Here is a 26379-nt window from a genome sequence, read left to right as displayed (position 1 = left end):
TTCTCAGGCAGTTATAGATTTTGGTCGCTTGAAGATTATGCTGTGGACAGGAAGATGTGCATCCGAGTGTGTGGAAACTGTGTGCTGGATGAAGTGATCATTCCTGCAGTCAGCGCTAGAAAGGTAACAGTCATGTGTCATGCCATGCATCAACCCATGAATCTTATAGTGGAATGTAAGAGAAGAATACCACTGAAGAACAGCTTGGTCATCCCAGCCTCTGTTGTCTCATTTAAGAATGGATTCGGTGAATTGTGGATAGTTAACTGTCGACGAGAACTGCAGAGCCTTCCAAGATGCATGTGCCTAGCAAAAACTAAGCCATTAATTGCAGAACAGCTGAGCATCATAGAAACCTCTCATGCCTAGTCTGTGGGTGAAATTAATGCTACCACTAGGAGACAAGATCTTCAAGCTTGACTATCACCAGAGCTCATTACGGAACAACAGAAGAAGCTACTTGCCATTCTTCAAGAGTTCTCTGAATGCTTAAATCCACAGGTGAAGAGCAAATTAGACAACTCGATGGTGAAACACTGGATTACTACTGGAGACCATCGACCAATAAGCCAGAGAGCATACCATGTGTCAGCAACAGAACGTCGAATAATTCGCGATGTGGTAGAGAAAATGATAAAGAATGACATCATTCAGCCTTTGCAGAGCCCACGGTCATCACCAGTGGTTCTCATCAGGAAGAAGGATGGCAGTTGGCACTTTTGTGTTGATTACAGGAAGTTTAATAAGATAACTAAAACGGACATTTACCCCCTTCCACAAATTGACAATACACTAGATTGTCTGAAGGGGGCTAAGTTTTTCTCAACCATGGACATGTACTCAGGATACTAGCAAATCGAAGTAGATGAGGCCGATTGTGAGAAAACTGCTTTCATCACGCCTGAGGGCCTGTGTGAGATTAAGGTAATACTGTTTGGTTTATGTACTGCACCGGCAACTTTTGAATGGACGATGGATAATCTTCTAAGTCACTTGAAGTGGACGATGTGTCTTTGTTACTTAGATGACAGTGTTCTCAGAGACATTTGATGAACATATAAGAAGACTGAGAGCCATTCTTAAGTGTCTCCAACAAGGCACACTGAAACTTAATCCAAGAAAGTGTCTCTTTGGAGAAAAAGAAATCAAAATACTTGGACACCTTGTGTCAAATGAAGGTGTGGGGCCAGAGCCAGAAAAGGTGAGATCTATAACAGAATTTACTATTCCTAAAAGTATTACAGATGTGAGAAGCTTCCTTGGATTATGTTCTTATTACTGTTGTTTTATCAAAGACTTTTGTATCAAAGCCAGGCCACTCCAAGAGTTGTTAAAAGTCGATGCTAAATTTATCCCGGGTGGTGCTCAACAAGATTCTTTCGATATGCTGCAAAAGCTCTGATGATTGATCCTGTACTTGGTCTGTGTGATGAGAGAGCACCTACAGAACTACACACACATGCCAGTGGGTATGGGATCAGTGCTGTTCTGGCACACATTTCCGATGGAAAAGAGAAGGTTATAGCCTATGCTTCTAGAACACTTACAAAAGCCAAGATAAACTACTCAACTACAGAAAGAGAATGCCTTGCTGTAATCTGGGCCTTGTGCAGATTTCAACAGTATCTCTATGGAAGGCCATTCACAGTTACAGACCATCATTCACTTTGTTGGTTGACAGGTCTTAAGGATCCAACAGGACAACTTGCCAGGTGGGCATTACATCTTCAAGAATATGACATTACCACAGTGTACAAAAGTGGAAGAAAACACCAAGATGCCAACTGCCTCTCAAGAAACCCAGTGCAAGACCATCAAGACTTTGATGAAGATAGTGACTGTCTCACTGCACTCTAGGATCTCTCTGCTGAGCAGAAGGATGCTAAGATTTCTCAAATTATGATTGCCATTTATCAGTCAGAGGATGCAAAAGGACAATTTAAGGTAGTTTATGTATTACTTTGCAATAAAAACTGATCCATTTGGAAAGAGATGGCTACCAGTGATTCCTAAACACATGCACTTATATGTTCTACAGAAATTCCATGATACACCTGAGGGCAGACATTTTGGATTAATTAAGACATACAATAGGATCCGCAAGAGATTTTTCTGGCCAGGTTTATTTAGGAGTGTCCACCACTATATGTCACACTGTCTAGAGTGCCAGAGGGACAACATGTGCTAGTGGCAATAGATGGATTATTCTTTGCACTGATTATCTGCCATGCTATGCCATTACAAAAGCCGTGAAAACAGCAGAAGCATTCAAGGTAGCCAAATTCATCATGGAAGACATTGTATTAAAACACAGTACCCCAAGGTCATTAATTATAAATTGAGGGAAAGTTTTCCAATCAAATCTTGTGACAGAGATAAACTGTTGGTGCAACATTACTCATCACATGATGACTGCCTACCATCCGCAAACTAACGGGCTTACTGAAGCCTTAATAAGACCTTGGCCGACATGCTATCAATGTTTGTCAATGTTGAGCAGAGCAACTGGGATGAGGTGCTACCTTTTGTGATGTTTGCCTACAACACCACCAAACAAGACACCACAGGATTTATGCCATTTTTCCTGGAGAATGTGAGGCGACTACAACATGGATACTGTGTTTCCGTCACATCCTGATGATGTGGACAACAACTACATCAGCCAGGTGTTAACCAGAGCTGAGGAAGCTTGGCAGTTAGCTCGGTACAGCATGCCGCAGGCTCAAGAAAAAGATCGCTGAAGGTATGACGCGAGCCACCACCCTGTTGTCTACCAGCCTGGTGACCTCATCAGGATCTTCACTCCTGTTCAGAAGGTTGGTCTCTCTGAGAAGCTCCTCAGGAGCTACTTTGGACCTTTTAAGGTTGTAAAACAGTTTTTGATGTTACTTATGAAGTTGAAGATTTCAACCTCGACACAAGATGATGAAAGATCGGAGATACGGTCCGCATCCTTTGAATGAAGCCCTATAAGGATCCTGCAACCCAGTGTAAATTCAAAGTTCCAGTAACAGGCAATAAGCAGACAGGTGATGAAGAACATAGCGGCTAAGGAAGTTCTACAAAGATCACCACCAGGGTGAACATCAGTCATCAGGAGTCGGAGTATGAAGGACTGATGACTCATTTCTGGACTAGAAGGATGTAGCACTGAGACGGTGTTCTCTTAAGGAGGGAGCAATTTCATAGAAGAAGCTGAGTATCACAGTCACTGTGGTGTAGTGGTTATGATACTAGACTGTTGCATGGAGGGTCATGAGTTCAAAACTCATCTGAACTGTAAAATTTTAATTTCCATACTTGGTTAGAGTACATCATTTATCTAATTATACCTTCTTCTACATGACAATATGATCAAACAACTGAATGTTGCACACATATCTTACAAGATTCATCGCTAGTTTGAGTCATCTGGCGTTTTCACTATTTGTGTCACACTGAACTACACCACAGAGGTAAAGATTTGACAGGCCAAAAGACTGGACTATTTTTTGTTTGATTTAAGATGTAAATATTTCTCTAAATTTTTGGATTGTACATAAGCACGACCGAGATTTCTTGCAAGCTGAAGCAGTTTGTTCTGCCCAATTTAGATGCTCATACAAGATTATGCCAAGGCCTTTTATTATTTTTAGAAATGAGAAACACTGGAGAAACTGTTTCATGAAAATATCTGCTGATCAACTTCTGGTGAGGCATTATGACATAGTTTAAATGTCAGTTTTTAGCCCATCAGTTTACAGAACAAAGACTTTCCTTTATATCTGATAAGTGGAAGCAATGATCTTAAGATTGGCACTTATGTGCAACTGGATGTCATCAGCTTATAAGTTGTAGTTACAAGAGTAAAGTACAAATGAAAGATCATTCATGCACAGTGAGAAAGGCAATGGAACAAGGATAAAACACTGGAACTCCAGAGAGCACATTTTTCCATGATGACTTCTCCAATCCAAAGTGACCTATTGACATGTGATTTTTAGGTAGCTGTCAAACTGCAGTATTATACTGTTTGAGAAATTTAGTTTTTTCATTTTAATAATTAATATATTATTAACCACATCAAAAACCTTGTTGAAATCAAGCACACTGGTCACTTCTTGTCTGTCCATGGTGTGTTTGATGTTGCCAGTCACTTTGATTTATGTAGTAGTTGTACTATGGAGTTTTTAGAAGCCTGACAGATATCTACCATGGAAGTTATAAGTTTTCAGGTAATCAGTCAGCTGCTCATGAACAATGTAATCCAGTGCTGCAGTTAATATGCTAATCAGCCTATAGTCATCTTGTGATTTAGGATTATTGTTCTTGAATACTGGTTTCAGGAATACCAGTTATCATTCTTGAGTATTGGTTTCAGGAATACCAATCTCTTGTTCAAGCTATCATGTGCTCATATGTGAGTCAGTGTAACATAGGTGGGAACAGTAACTTTGGTAGCTTTATCTGTGCAAGTTCTACAATGAATGTGTTGCATTGGTTGAAATTTTCTGTTTCCTGAAGTACAACAACAAGAAGAGAAAACATTCATCAGGAAGGTGAGTTCTTGACAGGATATTGCTCTTTGCAGTGTACTTCTGCCTGAGCAGCATTACACCTGCCAGCAACCCCAATAAAAGAAAAGTAATAATGATGCAGTTTTTAATCAACAATTGTACTGTAGTGTAATGACCATATATGAGCATATTAGTGTGAGTCTGAGAAATGTATTGCAGTAGTGCTTACAGGAGGCAAGCATAGGATGACGTTCAATAAGGTTGTTCCAATGTTATGAGCCAAGTAAGCTTGTTGAATCAGTGAACTCAACTGTACTGCACAGACTAGCACAGCAAGGGGCAAGGACTATTCCCACACTAACACTGGCAGTAGTGTTTTAGGATACATGACTGGTAGTGGTGCATATGCACAAGTGTGTCATTCATTTTTAATAGAATTATTCTGAGTCTTGCAGTGCAATAAGGACAGTAGGGCTGTGCCAGATGAGGATGCAACATGTACATGCCAGTGGGACTCACCAGTTTGAGGCCACAGCAGGGTAACAACTCTATGCTCTAAATCCCTCCCCGGACATAGTATTACAGTGCAGCTGGTCATCCTGAGTCATCTCCAGCAGCATGGCCAATTCCTGCCCAGGGGGCAGCAGGTCACAACCCATACACACGAGCTGGCATCTACTATTACCTGACACACATCTAACTGTGCTGGGAACCCGCTGCTGTGACACAGCTAGGCAGCACTCGGGGCCATGGGAGGTACAGGATCCTCAAAAACATGCCCTTGGTATGGACACGGCATGGCTGCTTATGTAATGAGTTTGCCAGAGATCAGTGGAATAACCGGGTCAGCCAGCCCAGCAGAATTCAGTGGCCAGTTGGCCACTGTCCCGGTATATCAAGCAGTACAGATAGGTCAATAAAAGAACTTGTTACATTTGCAGTTGCTTTTCTCTGGAGCCTGGGCTCCTAACTAGCTTCAATTACCTGCTCACACAATCCTGGCTCATAGCCAACCCACCCTGCATCAGGGGACACTATAGTTTGGAGGAGTCGGATCTTTGAGCCTATCTCAGTAATGTAGGGATGCAGTTTCATCAACACATGGTGCAGTGAGTGCCGTCTTCCTTCCCTCCCCCCCCCCCCCCCCCCCCCCCCACCAACTATGACATGGAAAGTCAGTGGATATTGTAGTTGTACTTGTAAGTTCAGTGTGTGACAGGTAAATGTAGATGATATTTTGAGGAGGTGTAAATGTATTGTTAGTTTTCACATGGTTGATGTGGGAAATGTGAGTCTCACGGGTAAGAAGTATGGCTCATTATCTAGTAGTATATAACATGTTAGCCATGAGTAATGATTGTGGAGGTGAAACTAGGTTTAGTTACTATTTCAGTGCATAGTAGTCATTATGATCAACCACTCAGGTGTGAGAAGTTATGGTAAGAAGTAATATGTTAGTGTTACAGGTAACTGTTCTCATAATTTGTTTTGCACAGAGCAAGGAATATCGTTTGGATTTAAGCATGCAATGTAGTGAGAAGTGTTGAGACAGTGGTGTGTCTAAATGTTTTTTTATTTATGTTTGTGTGTCAAGAATGGTGGGGTCAGGCCAACACCAGAAGTTGTGGCTACTCTACAAGCACAGGGCATGCTGGGGCTTGTTGTCCACTCCATCACTGGTGCTGTTACTGCTGCTGTGACTGAAAAAATACTGTAAACTCTGGAGGTGAATGTGAGCAAGGTCTGTGCTCTGAACAAATCATTAAAAGAAACTGAGGATAGGGTATGAAACTGGTCAAGAAGGCTGCTCATTAATAGTACACTCTGTTTTTATTCTGTTGATCTTGCTTTTGGTACTGTTGTGCATGTACTAGTACCTCCCAGAAAAAACCACTGCTCAGTACATATTGAGACTTCATATTGAGACTTCGTATTGAGACTTCAGTCACATTAATTAATCTGAACTTGCAACTGAGATGCAAGAAATAGTCTGGGGGACATCTTCTATTCCTGCTCAGACATGAGCATAAACTTCAGGGATTTACTAACAAACTTAAACAACTATATGACAAATATCCTCACTCAAAGACTAGCAAAGTAAGACAGAAACCTGCACCTTGGCTAACTGAACAACTAAAATAGCTCATGAATCTCAGAGCTGCAAATTGGGCATAAAAACAGTGCCCCACACCTGAAAACCATACAGTTTACAAGCAGAACAGGAAAAGAGCTGTTCTTTGGAAAAATCTATGTGATCTGGTGTAGGCAAAGTAAAAGCTGCAGCTGATCCAACTGTCCCAGCTGAAGAAGTGCAGCTGCCCCCGCCCCCCCCTAGAAGATATACGCAGTTTTTTATTAGTTTACTGTTTTATTTAATAAGAAATGCTGCATGTTTTCTCAGATTGTACAAGTGCATTCTTGTATTTAAAATGTTTATTAAAAGCAGTTTGTCACTGGTTTACTGTTTTATTTAATAAGAAGTACTGTATGTTGCCTCGAGTCCTTGTTTCTTGAGACTAGTATGACCTGCCCTCCCCCTCCTCCCCCCCCCCCCCCCCTCTCCCCAGTTCAGATCCTGGGTACGCCCTTCGTTGCCGGTAATCATGATGTGATTGATGTGCTACATCAGTGGAATGTTAATGAATGGTGTGGTATTGTATGACAACATTTCATTGATGGTACCCCTAAAAGGGGATAATTTAGCCCCTTCTTGAGCTGCACCTTACTTGACCTGGTCCACCTCTTATAATGTGTCAAATAATGCAGTATCAGAATGATAGATGTCCTGTGCATATTGTTTATTGTTGCAAAATGACAACTAGACGTACAATTAGTGGTAACACACTTGGTTTCATGTGTCTAAACCTCAAAAGTTCTGAAATATGTGGCTTGTAAAGGACAGCAACAGTGTCACAGTTTCTGACGTAATGTATCACATGTAGCACTGTGCTCAGAGCAGGGGTTGCCTGCACTGGTGCCTGTATCCTGCTGTAAACATACCAGTATCACCATGGCACGCTCTACCTTCAGTGTACAAGTGTCTCCTAATATGGTCTGCTGAACTGCTCTCATACTATAACATAATTCACATATGTTGCTACATTAAAACCTGTTTTCTTGTGCCTCATTACATTTGCCATCATCTAGTCAATACACCAGCTTTCAGTAATGAAGAAAAACTAGATATTATTTTAATTTATGGCGAATGTCACAGAAATGCAACCACAGCTGTGACACTGTATGCTGAAAGCTACCCAAATCAGCTGTGTCCGTCACATCGAACCATTGGCAACATCTGCAAGACACTCAGGGAAACAGGAAGCTGGGCTCCCACAGAATGTTGACGTACAATGCCAGCGACTGGCAATGGAAACGAAATTGCATTAGGTGTAGGAATAAGCCACAGTAGTGTGTGCAGAATCTTGTATCGGCATTGGTTTCACCCATTCCATATCTCACTGTACCAAGAACTGTATGGGAATGACTTTGAATCCTGCATTGCATTCTGTCATTTTCCCTTTGAACAGTTGCAAGGTAATCCAGTATTCCTAAGCAATACGTTGTTTACGGATGAGGCTTCATTTACAAATGTAATGTGAATCTGCAGAACATGCACTACTGGTGCATGCAAAATACCCACTGGATTTGCCAAGTTGCTCATCAATGACAGTGGAGTGTCAATGTTTGGTGTGGTATCATTGCTAACTGTAATGTAGGTCCCTATTTTTACTGTGGAACGTTGAATGGACAGCAATATGCATCATTTCTTCAACACACACTAGTGCTCCTCATGGAGGATCTGGGATTGGAAACTTGTCTATCAATGTGGTTCCAGCATGATGGATGTCCTGCACATGATGCAAAAGTTGTCAGAGACATTCTAGATGTGACATTTCCAAATACGTGGGTGGGGCGGGGAGGTACTGTGCGATGCTCAGCACGGTCCCCCGACTTGACGCCATTAGACTTCTGTCTCTGGAGCACAGTGAAAGACAGTGTATCAAGACCCCCAGTGACAGTACAGCATATGCAACATCGTATTACTGTGGCATGTGCAGCAATATCTGTAGAAACCCTGCAATCTGTGCAACACTCTCTTGTTACCCATCTGCAAACGTGTATGGATGCAAACGAAGGGCACTTTGAACATATGTTGACGTGACACAGTTTCATTGGTCAAGATGTGAGTGTGTTTTCTATGCTGGATGTAATGCACAACAATACAGTTTCTGTGGGTGACAGGGCACTAGTAAATGTGTTTAGCAAAGTGATTTCAAATGTGTTATCTCTAATTGTAGCTCTAGTTGTCATTTCACTAGAATAAACATACACTTACAATTTGAAAAACGTAACTTTGCATTGGATGTGTTACTTGTTTATTTTTGTGGACTGTGCATACCTTCCCATTGTGTAAGCCCCTGATACAGGCAGTGTGAGGTGCACGCTTGAGTCTCAGGATTTGCGCTAGCTCTTTGATTCATTTATTTCAAATGTCAACTTCACTTCACAATTTCTCTGGATGTAATTGACATATTGTGATGCTACCAACACCATTATTTTTGGGATTTTTCATGCTATTGATTGCATATAAAATAATAGGGGGTGTCCATTTAAAAATACACAAGTTTGTGTTGAAAATGGTATTTGTTTACATTTTAAAATTTCACATAGTATTTGGTTTCCTAAGCCCCTGCCATACATTCATGCTGGTGAAAACTGTTTTTGAATATATTGTTGTTCCAGGGATATTTGAGGTGGCAGAGTTAGGTGAGACACCCTGTATATTACTGCAATGTACATTGGTTAAGTCAGGGGCATGCCTGGATTGATTTTTCAATTTAAAGCTCACTATTGTTGAATTTATGAAGGAAAAAGGAGTTCAGGAACGAAACGTAGAGCATCTGGAACGGAATGCAGACTTCACATTTTAAGTGAACTTGACTGCATACTGCCCACAGTAAGACACTGCATGGTAACTTCTTTAGAGATTGCATGGTGTGCTGTTACAAGGCTTAGGCCTGTCCCACCGCTCATTAAATCGACCAAGATTTATATGAATAATTGTAAGAACAGTTATTATTATTATTATTATTATTATTATTATTATTATTATTATTATGCTCTTTAAGTTTGTTTTTGGGTTTTCTGAAATACTGTGGGAAGAAAGTTTATTTATGTTGCAGATAATGTGGAAGATGTTGCCCAATGATCAGCACGAAAGTTCGACGTAGCGGCAAGTGGGCAAGGAATAAAATGAAGAATGAGATTTTCACTCTGCTGTGGAGTGTGCACTGATATGAAACTTCCTGGCAGATTAAAACTGTGTGCCCGACCGAGACTTGAACTCAGGACCTTTGCCTTTCGCGGGCAAGTGCTCTACCATCTGAGCTACCGAAGCACGACTCACGCCCGGTACTCACAGCTTTACTTCTGCCAGTATCCGTCTCCTACCTTCCAAACTTTACAGAAGCTCTCCTGCATACCTTGCAGAACTAGCACTCCTGAAAGAAAGGATACTGCGGAGACATGGCTTAGCCACAGCCTGGGGGATGTTTCCAGAATGAGATGTTCACTCTGCAGCAGAATAAAATGAATGTTTCAAACTACCGCGAGCCATGGAAGAGCCTGGGCTGTGAGGGCGTCAAGCCTCCTAGGTCATTGTTGGACAATGTCAAAGGAAGAGATATTGTGCTTTCTCTTTGTAAACAGATCGATCGAGTCTTGATAGGTTCATGTAAAACGTATAGGCGGGTGACACTTTATATGGGACCCAATGACTGTAATACTTCCAAAGTTATTAAAACGTTGTTAAATGACAAAACCAATAGTTCATCATTTATATAGATATAAAGTAGTAAAGATATAGGAAAGGAAGAGTTTTGGCGTCAGAACGAAAAGTGATACATCGCTCAGCAATGAAGAAGGACATAAACAGCGGGCGTTACGTGGTGAAAACAAATCAGTTGATAAAATAGTAAGTCTGTAATTAAGCATAAAGCCACGTAACACTGCAATGGTAACTTCTTTCTGATTTGATAGGGGTGCATTTAAAAAGAAAACTGTATTGTAGAAGGGACACATTCTGCGAAAGACAGCCCAGTTCCCTATGCTCATTGGCATTAAAGAAAACACAAGGTTTGAATAATTCATTGTTTCCTTGAAGGAATTACAATGACAGTTTTATAAAGATTTTGAGGACATTGTCAATCTTACATCCGTCCCAAGCCGTTTTCATGACCATTTGAGTCCCCATGCATGTGCAGATCTAACTGGCTGGCCTTCAAGATAATTTCAGTTTCCATGACAAATTTTTTTTCATTAAAACTGTTCAGGACATCTACATTGCTTTCCTTAGGAAGACTTTTCAGGTTTCCATATTGAGGCTGCAGAAGTACTATAACATTTCAATCAATATTTTTGTGTGAAAGACCTTTGTTAGATTATGACAGTAAATGTCACAATCATGTGGCAAATTGAGTCCAAAATTCTGTGAAATTGTCTGTGTATGTCTGTATGTCAACAATTTGTAACAGATAAAAATTATATTATGTCTTCAGCACACCAAAGATAATTAAATAATACTGAAAATTTGTTTTGTTTGTTACCTATATTGTTGAGAAATGTGAAACATAAAATCAAATAGTACACTGTGTGACTGCACTGTCATTTAAATGCAGTGCATTCACAGTCTTCCCTTGTTCTCCCTCCTTGCACTCAGACAGCATGTCTTGGTAGAGGGGGAAATGGGAAGCAAGGCTGAGTGCTTTGGCACTTCTAGGGCATGGCCTATGAGCCGAAATCTTGGCCTCCCTTGTTGTACAACCTTGTTTCTGACCAGATCTTCCTCATTTCCCAGTATTCGTAGCTGGTGCAGTCTGTATTCATAGCTGGTGCAGTCTGTATTCATAGCTGGTGCAGTCTCCTTAAATTTTCTTTTCCCATAACTCACTTTATCAGAAAACATCTATTTTGTATACATGTAAATTCTTTTTATACCTGCCCTTTTGTTATCTCTATTATTGCCATTATTATTATTATTGTTATTATTATTACTACTATTATCACTACTATATTGCCAGTGCACACTACCATGCACATCAGCCATCATTTGACATTGCTGGACAGGCAGGTGTCTCAGCATGTTGGGCATCCGCCACTATGATGCACCCAGGAAGTGCCTGGGACAGTAGCAGATACAAGACACTGCTGGTGCAGACTATGAAAGGTCAGCATACGTAATGAGTCCACCAGTTCTTGGTGAAATGACTGCATCAGCATTGTGGTGTGTGCAGGCAGTCAGCCCAGCAGAGTTCAGAGGCCAGCTGCCACTGACTCGGTCAATCAACCAGTACATATGTGACAATAAAAGAACTTGTTGCAATTGCAACTGCCTTTCTCTGGCACCTCCCAGGTGCCCTCCCCATCTTCTTCACTCGCTCGTGCCATCTTGGTTTGTGGTTGCCCACTCTGCATCAAGGTACGCTATAGCACAAAACATATTGTTTGAAAGTACTACAGTGCTGTACCATGATGTAAGTAAGAAAATATTATAGCAATTACTATTTTGCTAACTTACATTCTTCACAGGTGAATAGATTTTGTACTCTCTTTTTGATGGTATACATTGTGCTCATATGTGCCTTCCACTTCAGACTGTTGACTATGTGACTGATGAGCCTTTTCCTTATGTTTCCATTTGTTTACTGTCAACTTTAGCCAGTGGATAAGTTATATTACTCAGTGTACTTCCACTGTGTGATAGTAAGGAGGGGAAATAGATTACTGAATAAATAGTGCAAAGTGTTGTTTAAAATGTTCCAGACAAAGTTACAAGTGAGGTAATTGTGCTGGTTAACATCCCCCTGGTAACTAAAGAGCACCCGTTTAATAGATTTTTTATTTTGCCTCTGTACAAAAGTTATTTTGAGCAGACAGAATAAATTTATATAAAGTAATTTAGAAGCAACACCCACAACTATCAGTATGTGTAGATTAATACCAGTCATAATTTGTCATTAATGTACTTTACAGAAGTAGTCTGCAAAGGGTGCTTCTGTCTGTTACGCATAACCTGAATCATTCCACATTCTTAAAGCCTCTCCTTCATGATGGGTTTTACAGAATACAATATGAGAATGAATGAATGAATTTACGAATGAAAGCAAAAGAAGACCACTGCATGGAGCCAAGTTTTACAGGAGATAGCTTGGAACAGTACTTACTCCAAGATCTCTAATACGTGAGAAATACAGCCCCATTTCAGAAATTTTTAATGTTCCTACAAACCTTTCGTAAAAGTTTTCTTTGTTTGATACTCAGGCACAAAAGTATATCCCAAAAACAGAATTGCATTCTGGAAAATCAGCTTTCAGAGTGAAATGAAAAAACGATAAGTTCTCTTACCATGAACAGACAGCAGCAAAATGGGCCACAAAAAGTTTTAAAACAATTAGGGTAATTTATGTGTATTCCTGGACACTGAACAGTCCAGCTGACTCTGCAACATTGATGTAGAATCACTTAACAGTTACAGTGGCAACCCCATGTTGTATTTCTAACAGCTCCTTTACTTGAAGGGCCCATCTTTTAGACCACCACAAAGGCAGATGTTACAGATAAAGTACATCACAAAAGTTAGGAGATATTATGATTATAACATTGTGCAGGGACAACAATATAATGATGATTATATATAATAATAAATGAAATATAATCATATACTTACTTTCCACTTGCATCTGTAGGTTGATTCATGATACGTGTCTTTACAACATCGGCTGGTGTGCCCATAGTAGCAGCCACAAGTCCAGCACATCCACTAAAAGTAAATAAAGATGTTTTCTGTTTGACACTAAGTGACAATAAAAATGCCCTTGAAAATAAATTCTGAACATGAAATATCCAACAATTAATAAAGACTTCAGTCATATACAGGTTGGATTCTCTATTGATCCACACTTGGTGAAAACAACAGAATCAGCTCATATCTACAGTCACTACAAGCTGTGGGAGTATGCATAAGAAAGATATGCATTAAGCAGTACTTAAAATTTCTACACTGTTTCTTCCATTATTGGTCAGCATTAAACTGCATTAACGGATCTTACAGGGAATATAATCTTAACATAAAAAAAATAGATGAACTGCATAGTATAGTACTTATGAAAGAAAAAGTTTTTGTGTTCTGAAATAGTACCTTTGTAAAAGTTATTCACCACTTGATTGACCAACCACTTTTTACAAATAAATACTATCTTCCAAAATGAGATTTTCACTCTGCAGCGGAGCATGCGCCAATATGAAACTTCCTGTGTGCCGGACCGATACTCGAACTCGGGGCCTATGCCTTTAGCGAGCAAGTGCTCTACCATTTGAGCTACCCAAGGATGACTCATGCCCCTTCCTCACAGCTTTACTTCTGCCAGTACCTCAGCTCCTACCTTCCAAACTTCACAGATGATCTCCTGTGAAACTTGCAGAACTAGCACTCCTGGAAGAAGGATATTCTGGATACATGGCTTTGCCACAGCCTGGGGGATATTTCCAGAATGAGATTTTCACTCTGCAGCAGAGTGTGCACTGATATGAAACTTCCTGGCAGATTAAAACTGTGTGCTGGACCAAGACTCGAACTCGGGACCTATGCCTTTCACGGGGCAAGTGCTCTACCATCTGAGCTAGCCAAGCATGACTCACATCCCATCCTCAAAGCTTTACTTCTGCCAGTACCTCATCTCCTACCTTCCAAACTTCACATAAGCTCTCCTGGTCCCGAGTTCAAGTCTTGGTCTGGCACACAGTTTTAATCTGCCATGAAGTTTCAAATATTATCTTATAAATTCATATGAAAGAAAGTGGCTACTCACCTGCATTTATTAACACAAACAAAATCAAAGGCTTAGAACATTAGGAAAAGGATAAGATTTCAATCACTGGGAGAAACAGTTAAACAGTATACTTTGGCTCAAGCAGATTCATATTCACAAAAACTGAAAAAAAGGAAGGAATAACTTTGTGCTTGAAACTGAGGTGAAGGCAATAATAAATTGTGCCATTATGATAGAAGTACAGACAATGAACTTTCAGACAAAACCATCTCCATATTATCAGCACTGAAATTTTTTATTTAAAATTACTATCAACAGTCAACATGGCTACCAAACAGTGCATCCAAATGCTGCTGTGACCAGGTTAATCAATCAAAAGCCAAATTCAGGAAACATGCCAAAGTGCAGGAAAAAATAGACAGAATGCAACAATGGCAAAGATGGTCACAATATGTAAGACTCTGATCATAAAGAAACAAAAAATAATACAACATAAGGGAAACATATACTTGCTAACATAAAACTGAGGTTGGGCACTGAAAGAAAGTAATAATAATAATAATAATAATAATAATAATAATAATATCAAATCTGAATTCTACTGACTGCCAGTTGCATTATCATCTTACTGCAAGCACAACACAAAATAGGGAAAATTTTATTAATGAGCAACGAACACTAGGAAAGACAAGGAAATAAAACAATGTAAGCAATTGTTATTTGTCTCCTAATGTTTACCTTGAATCTCTTTCCATCTCAAAACTGAACAATGTGTTTCTTTATTCATAAAATGTCTGTCCAATTCCCTTCCTTCTCCCATCCTACCTTTATGAAGAAGCTATTAGCTAAAAATGCTAGATTTTCTTGTCTTCAGTAGTTTCACATTTCCTTCAGAGCTAATCATGAATCTGGGTTTACCACTTAGTAAATTGGCAGTTTTTCACATTATCATAATCACTAGTCTTCTTTCTCGAGTTCCTCATTTTACAATAAAAAGCACAAGATGACATTGAAAAAAGACAGGACTTCATAATCTGACAAGAATAGCAAAACCATGCAAAAAATATAAAAAGAAGCAACTGCTTACACATAGCAAAGGTTTGAAGAGAGGAAGAGTAAGCAATAACAAGGAAACAGAAAGGGACAAACAAGAGCAAAGAAAAGAAAGAATAAAATCTGTAAATGATAGAAGCGGATGGGAGAGAACATCAACTAAACTGGCTATTGAGAATAAACAACGAACAAAAAGGAGATGTGTAGAAGGGTGATAGCCAGAGACAACAACTCAAGACAAAGGCAAAAGACAACTTCCATTTTTGTGTCCCTCTTTAGAGGCTCTGATATATCATTTCTCAGTCAGACTATTTGGTATGGTAATAAAAGGTCATTTCAGACTTTTTAGCAACTAGAGCAAAATATTCTGTTACTGTCTGTTTTCACATGGATCAGGCATACTGACTGTGGGGAATAAAGTGAGCACCTTATTAATGAAAATTCTTTTACTACATTTTTCAGTCTTGGGTCACAGAAATGGTATCACAATCAGTTTCAACTCCTTAGACAAGTCATCATCGGATGGCAATGATACTCAGATCTGCAGCTGCTTCTACTACCACCTGATGATGATTTCATATGAAGCTCGAACAAGTTACAATACCGTTTGCGTGCACCAAACCTGTCAAAATGTAATGTAATCATTTTGGTTAAATTTTTATTTATTTGTGTGGCTCATGGACTGGTGAAAGACTTTTTAGTTGGTGCAACTTTGCAAGCTTGTATGCTAAGTGCCTTAGGTGTAATTCTTTTTGGGTACCCAAGTGCGATATACATGTGCAGATTGTAATGTCACAATTTTTGGTGATTGGCTGGAAATACCTAGTGCCACTTGGGTTCTGAAAACATTTCTGTCATGAAGAGAACTGGGCTTGATTGTGGGTAGTACATAGTGGCGCACATAAAACCGGCCCCTGCACTGAATGGAATATGAATGAAGAAAATCAACGTCCATCATCACTTTCTTACATTTTTATTGTACTGTTTTGTTATTAACTATGTAATTAACAGTTTAAGTAATGGATTTACTTTTATTAGTTTAATAAGCATATTTTAGAAAGGAAATTTAAAGTCAGTGTTCAAAATGTTCTCCGCCAACATCCAAGCAAAGTTGTGCATGTCGAAGCATGTTAAGGAAAACTCTTTTCAGTACTTTTTGAGGAATGTTAAAAAATTTTAATGTGTCAAGTGTTCTGGGATTGTTGCGGTAGACTCTAGCCTTTAGAAATCCCCAGAAGTAAAAGTCAGTTACATGTTGACAAGTCGGGAGAGCGGGGTGGCCACAAGCCCTTACTAATAGTCCTCTCTTCTGTAAAATCTGTACGTATATGAACTAAGGACAAATCCAACGTATGAGAAGTTGCCCCCATCTTGGTGTAAATGTGCACAACATTTTTCGTTTGGAGTTAATAGAGCCGAAAATTCATTGTAGAGTTGCAAGTAAACATGTATGTTGACAGTTTCGTTGAAGAACAATGGCCCAATAATTCTGTTACCAGATACAGCACACCATACACCAATTTTTAAATCATGTAACAGCTTTTGAAGTATGCCATGGGGATTCTCTGTGGCCCAGTGTCTTGTGTTTTGTGAATTAACATAACCCGAAAAATGAAACCAGGCTTCATCCGTCGAAAAAAGGAAGAACGGATCAAGCTGTCCCCCAGCGATGTTTCCCAACAATCAATTACAGTAATGTGTACGCTTACCCTTGTCCACTTCTTTTATTTGCTGAACAACGCTCACACAGTAAGGTTTCATTTTTAAGCCTTGAAGGATGTGTTGACATGATCTGCGAGATATTCGATATTGCTGTGATAATCATCGTGTTGATTTGCAGGGGCTTCTTTCAATGTGTGCCGTCATGTTTGCCACAACTTCAGGTGTACGTACAGTCGGTGCCTTATTTCTCTTTCAATTAACAACACTGCCAGTCGAACGCCACTTTCTCACTAGATTCTGAATCATTGATTTTGCAGGAATGTTACTTTCTGGAAACTTTTCATGAAAAGTGTCATGAACTACTTTAATGAATTCAGACCACACATATTCTTCAACAATGAACACATGTTCTTCAATGGTGTAAGGCATGACAATGAAGTACATGGTTTATAACGACTACTTTCCATATGAACTAATCACACGCTACTGCTGTTGGAAAGTGGCAAAGGAACTGACAAGTTAGTAATGCTACTCACACGCATTCGCATTCCAGTTCAGGCCAGTTTTATTTGTGCCACTCTGTACAATCTATTGGGATCAGCAGCCTCTGACGGCAGATTGTGTTATGTGCTATATGATGAACTCACTCTTATGTGTTCTGTGGTTGCTCCCTTTACATTAGGGAGCTGGTTACCTGCTTATGTCTGGATACAGGGAGTAACCTGAAACAGCCAGTTATTAAATCAATGTTGACAATGATCAGACGGAAGAGAGAGGATGGCACCCAGCACTGGTAAAATAGTCTATTCCACCACAATAATGGGGCCCAATAGATTTAATATCCCCAACCATTAGTGGTATCACCATCAATATTGTCACAGTCCCTCATGCCATGACACATTAGAGGGAGGTCTGGAAACCAATCCCAAATGTTGGGTGCAGCACCGTTATTAGGACCTTCATGTCAACTCCTCTTTTCCTTTTGCAAACCAAATCAGTTTTTAATCATATCAAAAGTATTGTACATTAAAATTGTTCCAAATGTGCAAAAAAAAAAAAAAAAAAAAAACATAATTAGAGTATGTGTAAGTGCTGACTTGTCATTTGCATAGGTTTGCAACTTTATTCAGTTTAGCACATTCACATTCAAACAGAAAAGCCTAATTTAAAAAACAAAAGAATAAGTACTGCACAAGTGGCTCTATACAGTGCAACAACTGTTGAAGCATTGTCATACATTTAGTCTTTGCATCTCATAAGCACTGTCTGTAACTGTTTCAGTTCAGAATATTTTAGTTATTTATATGTTCTACCAGTCATATTTCTGACAGCTCACTAACGCGCAGAGGTAACCTATTTTCTAAGAAAAAAAATGGCTACATACTAACAATTTATATGACTGGCATTTACATTACTTGTAATCCAGATTTAAATTTAGTACCCAAGTCTCTTCAAAAGTCCCTCAAGGGAATAGGCTGCTTTTTCTACCTGCACTGTTAACTCACAAGAATGAAGATAGAAACAGTTTCTGTTTGCAAGCATGCTTCACTACATTCTGTGCAGAAATAATTTTAAGTAGTGAATAGAGGACACCATTTTAATTCAGATATTGTCGACAGCATGCTACCAATTACACTGTCCAACCACATCTTGCTGACAGGCACAATGTGTCAACTTGTCACAGGGTGTTCTTCACCCCCCCCCCCCCCCCCCCCAACACTTTCCATTCCAAATTCTGCAAAGATCTCAACAGTTCTGTGATATTAGCAGCTCCGACAAAGTCGATATAGAGAGGAGCTTGACTTATCCACAGCTTTGTAGTTGTTGCTGTGAATGAAGTCTCTTACTCTATGCAAAGTACATGCGATGGGTTGATTGTATGTGACAGGTTAAACATTTCAGCGTACTGGGATTTGAACCTGGACCCTTGTCTTAGCCAAGCAGCATGCTACCAATTATGCCCTAACCTACATAATTTCTCCTGCAGGTCCTAGTCTTGCAACAGTATGGGAGTGTTGAAATGCACTTGACAAGCTGAAACTTTGAGTCAGTTGTGAAAGTTCAGTGTTATGGTCTCTGTGCTCAACTGAACTACAACCCCCACATTTCTTCCTATGGAAGTAGTATAATTATTCTTCTCAGCCTATGAATGTGGAAAAACTGATAGCTGCTCTTGCAGCTATGGGCACAGCCGTATTGCAAAGAATTCAGTGATGCTGGGTCATGAAAGTCTTACTTAGCGCACCTTCTCAAAAGGTAAGATATGTTTTGTGAAAGACATGCTCTGACTGTATGTGTATTTATGATATTGTAGCACATTGCTGACATATTATATGTAGCCACTCACAATGAATGTAGTGTGAATGAATGGTAGGCTTTGAATGAAATCATGGTAAACATGTCCATTTTGATATGTTTTGATGTTATTTACGGTCAAAGAATTGAAATTTTAGTTAGCATTCTTCATGAATGTTTCTGATTTAACTGAACAGTCATTGTTATGACCACTACTAAAAATACGAGGCGTGTTTTTTAAATAAGTACCGTTTTGCCACACTGCGGCCACAGCGCTGCGGTCGGCATTCTGCGCATGCGCACTGGGTACCTACATCTGTTGTCTATGCACTGATGCCATTACAGTCTGATTCTTCCTTGTTTCTGTTGTGTACTGAGTGTTTAAGATGCCTCCGATAAACGTGAGTCCCACCGACTGTGAAGTACGAGCTGTTATAAGATTTCTTAGTGCTAAAGGCCTAAAAGTGATCAATATTCATCATGAGATCTGTGCTATTTACGTAGAAAACTTTATGAGTGATGGAATGGTAAGAAAGTGGGTGAGAGCATTTAAAGATGACCTCACAAATGTGCATGATGAACAACGGAGTGGGCATCCTTCGGTCGTTAATGAAAGTTTGGTGCAGGACGTGGACAATAAGGTGAGAAAAAACAGACGCGTTACGATTTCCTCCTTGTGGGATGACTTTTCCAATGTTTCTTGTAGTGTTTTGTATGGCATTGTGACTGAGCACTTGAATTACCGAAAATTGTGTGCACATTGGGTACTGAAAATGTTGATGGATGTGCACAAAACCAAACCTTTAGACAGTGCATTGACTTTCCTTGAGCGGTACCACACAATGATGATGATTTCTTAAGCCAAATTGTTACAGGCAATGAAACACGGGTGGCATACGTCACACCATAATCAAAGCGACAGTCCATAGAATGGCGGCATGCAGATTCACCCAGAAAAGTGAAGTTTAAGCAAACAATTTCTACCCGGAAAATCATGTGCACAGTTTTTTTGGGACCGAAAAGGAGTATTGCTTGTGGAATTTCTGCCTCGTAATGAGACAATCAATGCAGCAGCTTAATGTAAGACGTTGCACAATATGCAGCATTCAATTCAGAACAAAAGACGTGGCAAGTTGAGCAAGGGCATAGTTTTGCTGCAAGACAATGCCCGTCCGCATGTGGAGAATCAGACCAAAAATCTCACCAATTACATCTTTTTGATGGGAAACTCTAGATCAGGGCCGGCCAAATGCTGCACAGTGTGCAGACGTGCGGAAGTGCTGCACATGTGCGCATGCGTGATACAGCGAGCGACAGCGACATCTGTTATTAGACATGTGTCCTAAATGAACGGCGGTGGCTCCACTTCCCTGTTTATGTGGTACAAGCAAGAGCGCAACATACTTAGTCTCGTTTACCCCTGGTGACCGTAACCTTAACAGAGAAGTACTGAGAAATGGCAGGTACTGTGAAAAAGCAAAGGACGGGAGATCTATGTTCTCAATCATTTAAAAGTGACTGGGAACTGCAATTCTTTTTTGTAGCCATTGGAGAAAACTCATAGTGTTTGCTGTGCCGCTGAATAATAGGCAGACAGCGTAAGTTTTCAATTGAAAGACACTACAATACATATCACAAAGATGAGTGTAATGTACTCAACAGTGAAGAACGGCAAGCAGAATTAAATGTCCTTAAGAAAATGGATGAGACACATCTACTCGATTTTACCGTACATCAAAGTAGCTGATACTTCTTGAACTCTTAGTTTCATGTGTTACATTTACGTCTGTTTTACTGTACGCTGTACAATGTACTGTTTTCAATTTTCCAGAATGACAACTACACTAAATCTTCACTGCGAGCAAGTTTTAAAATCACATTAAGCATTGCACAATCTGGGAAACCCTTTTCCGAAGAGGAGTTTGTGAAAGGGTGTTTGATTGATGCTGCAGAACTTGTGTGCCCCATGAATGTTAGCAGGTTTCAAGAAATCAGTCTTATCCAAACAAACAGTGACAAGACGTATCAGTGCTATGGCCGGCTTTGTGCACAGGCAGCTAATAAATAAGGCTAAAGACTTTGTTGCTTTCTCTGTTGCGTTCAATGAAGTAACAGATCTTACAGATACAGCCCAGGTTGTGATATATATACGTGGTGTCGATAAAGCACTTTGTGTAACAGAGGACGTTCTGCACTTAGTACCTTTGAAAGGGACTACTATAGGTGCGGACTTACTCCAAGCTGTCGAGCAAGCGATTGATGGTGTCGGTATGGACTGGAATCGGTTAGTCTCAGTGACCACAGATGGAGTGCCATCAATGCAAGGCCATCAGAGATGACTCATAGCACGAATGTGCAAAACCTAGGGCGCGCAGACGAGACGTTGTATGGAATTCACTGCTTTCTGCATTGAGAGGCGCTTTGTGAAAAATCAGTAACGTTAGCAAACGTCATGCAAATTGTTGTGTGTACTATAAACTATCCGAAGACACATGGGCTTACGCATCGCCAGTTTCGGCGGTTCCCGGAGGAATTAGGAGCAGCATACGGCGACATACCTTACTATACCGAAGTACGCTGGCTCAGTCGAGATAAAATGCTGAAAATATTTTTTGATTTACGTTTGGTCATAGTAACATTCTTACATGAGAAGGGAAAAAGTGACCCTATGTTGGAACACCCTTGTTGGATATCAGACCTTGCATTTCTCGTGGACATTATGCCTCACATGAACAGCCTGTACGTCAGTTTGCAAGGTGAAAATAATTTAATTTCTGACATGTTGGAAAAAGTAAATGCCTTTGAAAGGAAACTTGCGCTTTGGGAGAGCCAGCTATTGACAGAAAACACTGCACATTTCCTGACTCTTTGACTGGTCCATGAAAGTGCTAGATTTCAAGAATACGTGTCAATAATTGTAAAAATTAAAGAACAATTTCGAGCACGATTTGCAGATGTTACGAGTTTGTCTCCTGTCATTCGCCTCTACGCTTGACCATTCTTGTCGTCAGTTGAAGAGGCTCCGAATGATCTACAGATGGAACTGATCAACCTACATTACAATACAAGACTGAAGGACAAGTTCCTTGCAGTTCGAAGTACAAAAGAATTCTACGAAAATTTTTCACAACAAGAATTTCCACACCTGCACCAAGAAGCCGCGAGAGTTATGTCCATGTTCGGGTCGACATCTACATCTACATGACTACTCTGCAATTCACATTTAAGTGTTTGGCAGAGGGTTCATCAAACCAGAATCATACTATCTCTCTACCATTCCAATCCCGAACAGCGCGTGGGCAAAACGAACACCTAAACCTTTCTGTTCGACCTCTGATTTCTCTTACTTTATTTTTATGATCATTCCTACCTATGTAGGTTGGGCTCAACAAAATATTTTCGCATTCGGAAGAGAAAGTTGGTGACTGAAATTTCGTAAATAGATCTCGCCGCGACGAAAAACGTCTTTGCTGTAATGACTTCCATCCCAATTCGCGTATCATATCTGCCACACTCTCTCCCCTATTACGTGATAATACAAAATGAGCTGCCCTTTTTTGCACCCTTTCGATGTCCTCCGTCAATCCCACCTGGTAAGTATCCCACACCGCGCAGCAATATTATAACAGAGGACGAACGAGTGTAGTGTAAGCTGTCTCTTTAGTGGACTTGTTGCATCTTCTAAGTGTCCTGCCAATGAAATGCAACCTTTGGCTCGCCTTCCCCACAATATTATCTATGTGGTCTTTCCAGCTGAAGTTGTTCGTAATTTTAACACCCAGGTACTTAGTTGAATTGACAGCCTTGAGAATTGTACTATTTATCGAGTAATCGAATTCCAACAGATTTCTTTTGGAACTCATGTGAATCACCTCACACTTTTCATTATTTAGTGTCAACTGCCACCTGCCACACCATACAGCAATCTTTTCTAAATTGCTTTGCAACTGATACTGGTCTTCGGATGACCTTACTAGACGGTAAATTACAGCATCATCTGCGAACAACCTAAGAGAACTGCTCAGATTGTCACCCAGGTCATTTATATAGATCAGGAACAGCAGAGGTCCCAGGATGCTATCCTGGGGAACACCTGATATCACTTCAGTTTTACTCAATGATTTGCCGTCTATTACTACGAACTGTGACCTTTCTGACAGGAAATCACGAATCCAGTCGCACAGCTGAGACAATACCCCATAGGCCCGCAGCTTGATTAGAAGTCGCTTGTGAGGAACATTGTCAAAAGCTTTCCCGAAATCTAGAAATATGGAATCAACTTGAGATCACCTGTCGATAGCGGCCATTGCTTCGTGCGAATAAAGAGCTAGCTGCGTTGCACAAGAACGATGTTTTCTGAAACCATGCTGATTACGTATCAATAGATCGTTCCCTTCGAGGTGATTCATAATGTTTGAATACAGTATATGCTCCAAAAGCTTACTGCAAACCGACGTCAAAGATATAGGTCTGTAGTTAGATGGATTACTCCTACTACCCATCTTAAACACTGGTGCGACCTGCGCAATTTTCCAACCTGTAGGTACAGATCTATCAGTGAGCAAGTGGTTGTATATGATTGCTAAGTAGGGAGCTATTGTATCAGCGTAATCTGAAAGGAACCTAATCGGTATACAATCTGGACCTGAAAACTTGTCCGTATCAAGCGAGTTGAGATGCTTCGCAACCCCAAATATATCTACATCTAAGAAACTCATGCTAGCAGCTGTTCATGTTTCAAATTCTGGAATATTCCATTCGTCTTCCCTGGTGAAGGAATTTCGGAAAACTGTGTTCAATAACTCCGCTTTAGTGGCACAGTCGTCGGTAACAGTACCATCGGCACCGAGAATTGGTTATAGGAAACCTTGCATTAGTTTAATGTTATTTGAAATCATGAATAAGGTTCATTGGAAATCGCTATGTGCTCTCTTTCTTAAATACTAGATCAAAAACATTTTTCGTATTTACGTGCAGTCAGTCAAGCTGCCTTAATAAAAACCTATGGTTGTTAACTGTATTACTTGTTTTACTGGGTTAAACTGTTAAAACTAGACGTCTCAATGAGTAGACTGTGACAGTATTTTAAATGTTTAATAAGCGAAATACCTTCCCATGGTTGACTTGCAAGCTGTGGAAAGAACCCTAGAATGCGCCGGTACAGAGTGTTCCAGCAAGTGGATAAAGCGACATCTGTGCGTAGAAACATGCTGACCGCTGCGGCGTGCACGCTGTGACCCAGAAGTTGCACACGTGCAGCAGCACCGCATGCGTGCAGAATTTCTGGCCGGTCCTGCTCTAGATCATCCTCCGTACAGCCCCGATCTTGCACCAAGTGACTACCATCTGTTCCTGCACTTGAAAAAACATCTGGGCAGTCAGCGTCTTCAAGATGATGACGAAGTCAAAACAGTGGTGATGCAGTGGTTAACAAGTCAGGTGGCAGACTTCTATGAGGAGGGTATTAAAAAACTGGTACAACATTATGACAGGTGCCTCAATATTGACGGAAATTATGTAGAAAAGTAGATTAAGGTACAGACTTTCATGTAAAAATAAAAGTATTGAGATATCGTAGCATGTCTTTCTTAATTTCAAAACGGTAGTTACTTAAAAAACACACCTCGTATGTAGCTGTAGGATATCCATGGTTTAAGGAACATTGTACACTACAGTATTATTGGGCATAAATAAATTAGCAAATAAAAACAGATATCGCATCACACAGAAGCAAACCCCAAACATCAAGAATTCCAACTGAAAATTCTACTCACTACACCAACTGGCCAATGCTATGACAGTGAATGTAGATACTACTCATACAGCCATGTAATTACAGTACTGACACTGAGCACATCTTACATAATTACTTTATTAGGTCACTAAAATCAACAGGTCACTTGTTAAACATTACATTTGACAACATGTTTTGTGCATAGTCCATCATCAAAACACCTGGCAAATGAACCACAATTGTATACATGAAATTAAGAGTAAAATATTTAAAAACATTCACTACTAAGTTTACATACCACATAAAATGTCTTAATACATAGTATTGTACTAAAAAATTACGTTCTCGACTCCAGTGCTCAACTGATGGGATATTGTCATTTCCAAAGGTGACCACTAATGCCTGCCACAAGGTGGCATAGTTGTACAGGTACAATGACATTGAAAGTATTCATTTAAAATAGAGAAACAAATTAATATTAAAAATAGTATCAGAAAAAATGTAAAGATAATATAGGAAAATGCCTATAAAAATTAAAAACAATAGTAAATAAACAAAAGGACATCAAAGAATCATTTAAAGTTATGAAGGGAGGAGCATATTGGGAGAATCATAAACAAATTGTAATTCATACAAATGATACCCAATAACATACAGCATTGTCAAGTCTAAAAATAATCATCTAAGGTTCTTAGGAAATGCACATAAACAAAAACGGGGTGAGGGAGGAAGGAAGACATCAGGAATGGGGAAAAGGATCTTTATTAACTAATTTCTGATGATTACGGTTCATAATCATGTAAAATTTTGTACAAGACATCACAGTCACCTTTGAGTGTAAAAATTATTTATTTGCACTATTGCAATTTTGGCTGTATGGCCATTACCAAGTAGTATCATTGTGCTTCAGCACATATCATAATCTTCTGACACACACACACACACACACACACACACACACACAGAGAGAGAGAGAGAGAGAGAGAGAGAGAGAGAGAGAGAGAAGATTTTTAGATTTTTAACATGCAGTGAAGCACAGTTATACCAATTTATAATGGACATACAGTCAATAATTTTTAAATTCGGAGGTGACTGTGATGCCTTTTATGACATATCTTTATTGAGTTATGGTGCTATGTACTAACAAACTTCACAAAACAATGAAATATCTAAAATTGTTACGTAGTACATGCAATTAAAAAATGTCAGTAAAAATGCAGATAACATTAAACCTATAATGAAACTGTAGAGAAGACAGATACTGTGGATTTGTTAGGCAATGAACCACATGTATACAGTGCAAAAGTGAAAA

At 39.8% G+C, this 26379-nt stretch overlaps 1 protein-coding gene across 1 annotated transcript in view; it reads right to left on the bottom strand.

Moving 5' to 3' along the window:
- LOC124775948 (mitochondrial uncoupling protein 4) overlaps nt 1-26379 on the bottom strand; it is a 408284-nt gene that overhangs the window by 12078 nt on the left and 369827 nt on the right. The window contains exon 7 of the mRNA XM_047250792.1: nt 13222-13314. Within this exon, the coding sequence (XP_047106748.1) occupies nt 13222-13314 (93 nt within the window). The remainder of the gene's footprint in view (nt 1-13221; nt 13315-26379) is intronic.

Source organism: Schistocerca piceifrons, chromosome 2 (genome assembly GCF_021461385.2).
Source record: "Schistocerca piceifrons isolate TAMUIC-IGC-003096 chromosome 2, iqSchPice1.1, whole genome shotgun sequence".
NCBI classification, from domain to species: Eukaryota; Metazoa; Arthropoda; class Insecta; order Orthoptera; family Acrididae; genus Schistocerca; species Schistocerca piceifrons.
This window is presented reverse-complemented; position numbering and strand designations above follow the sequence as displayed.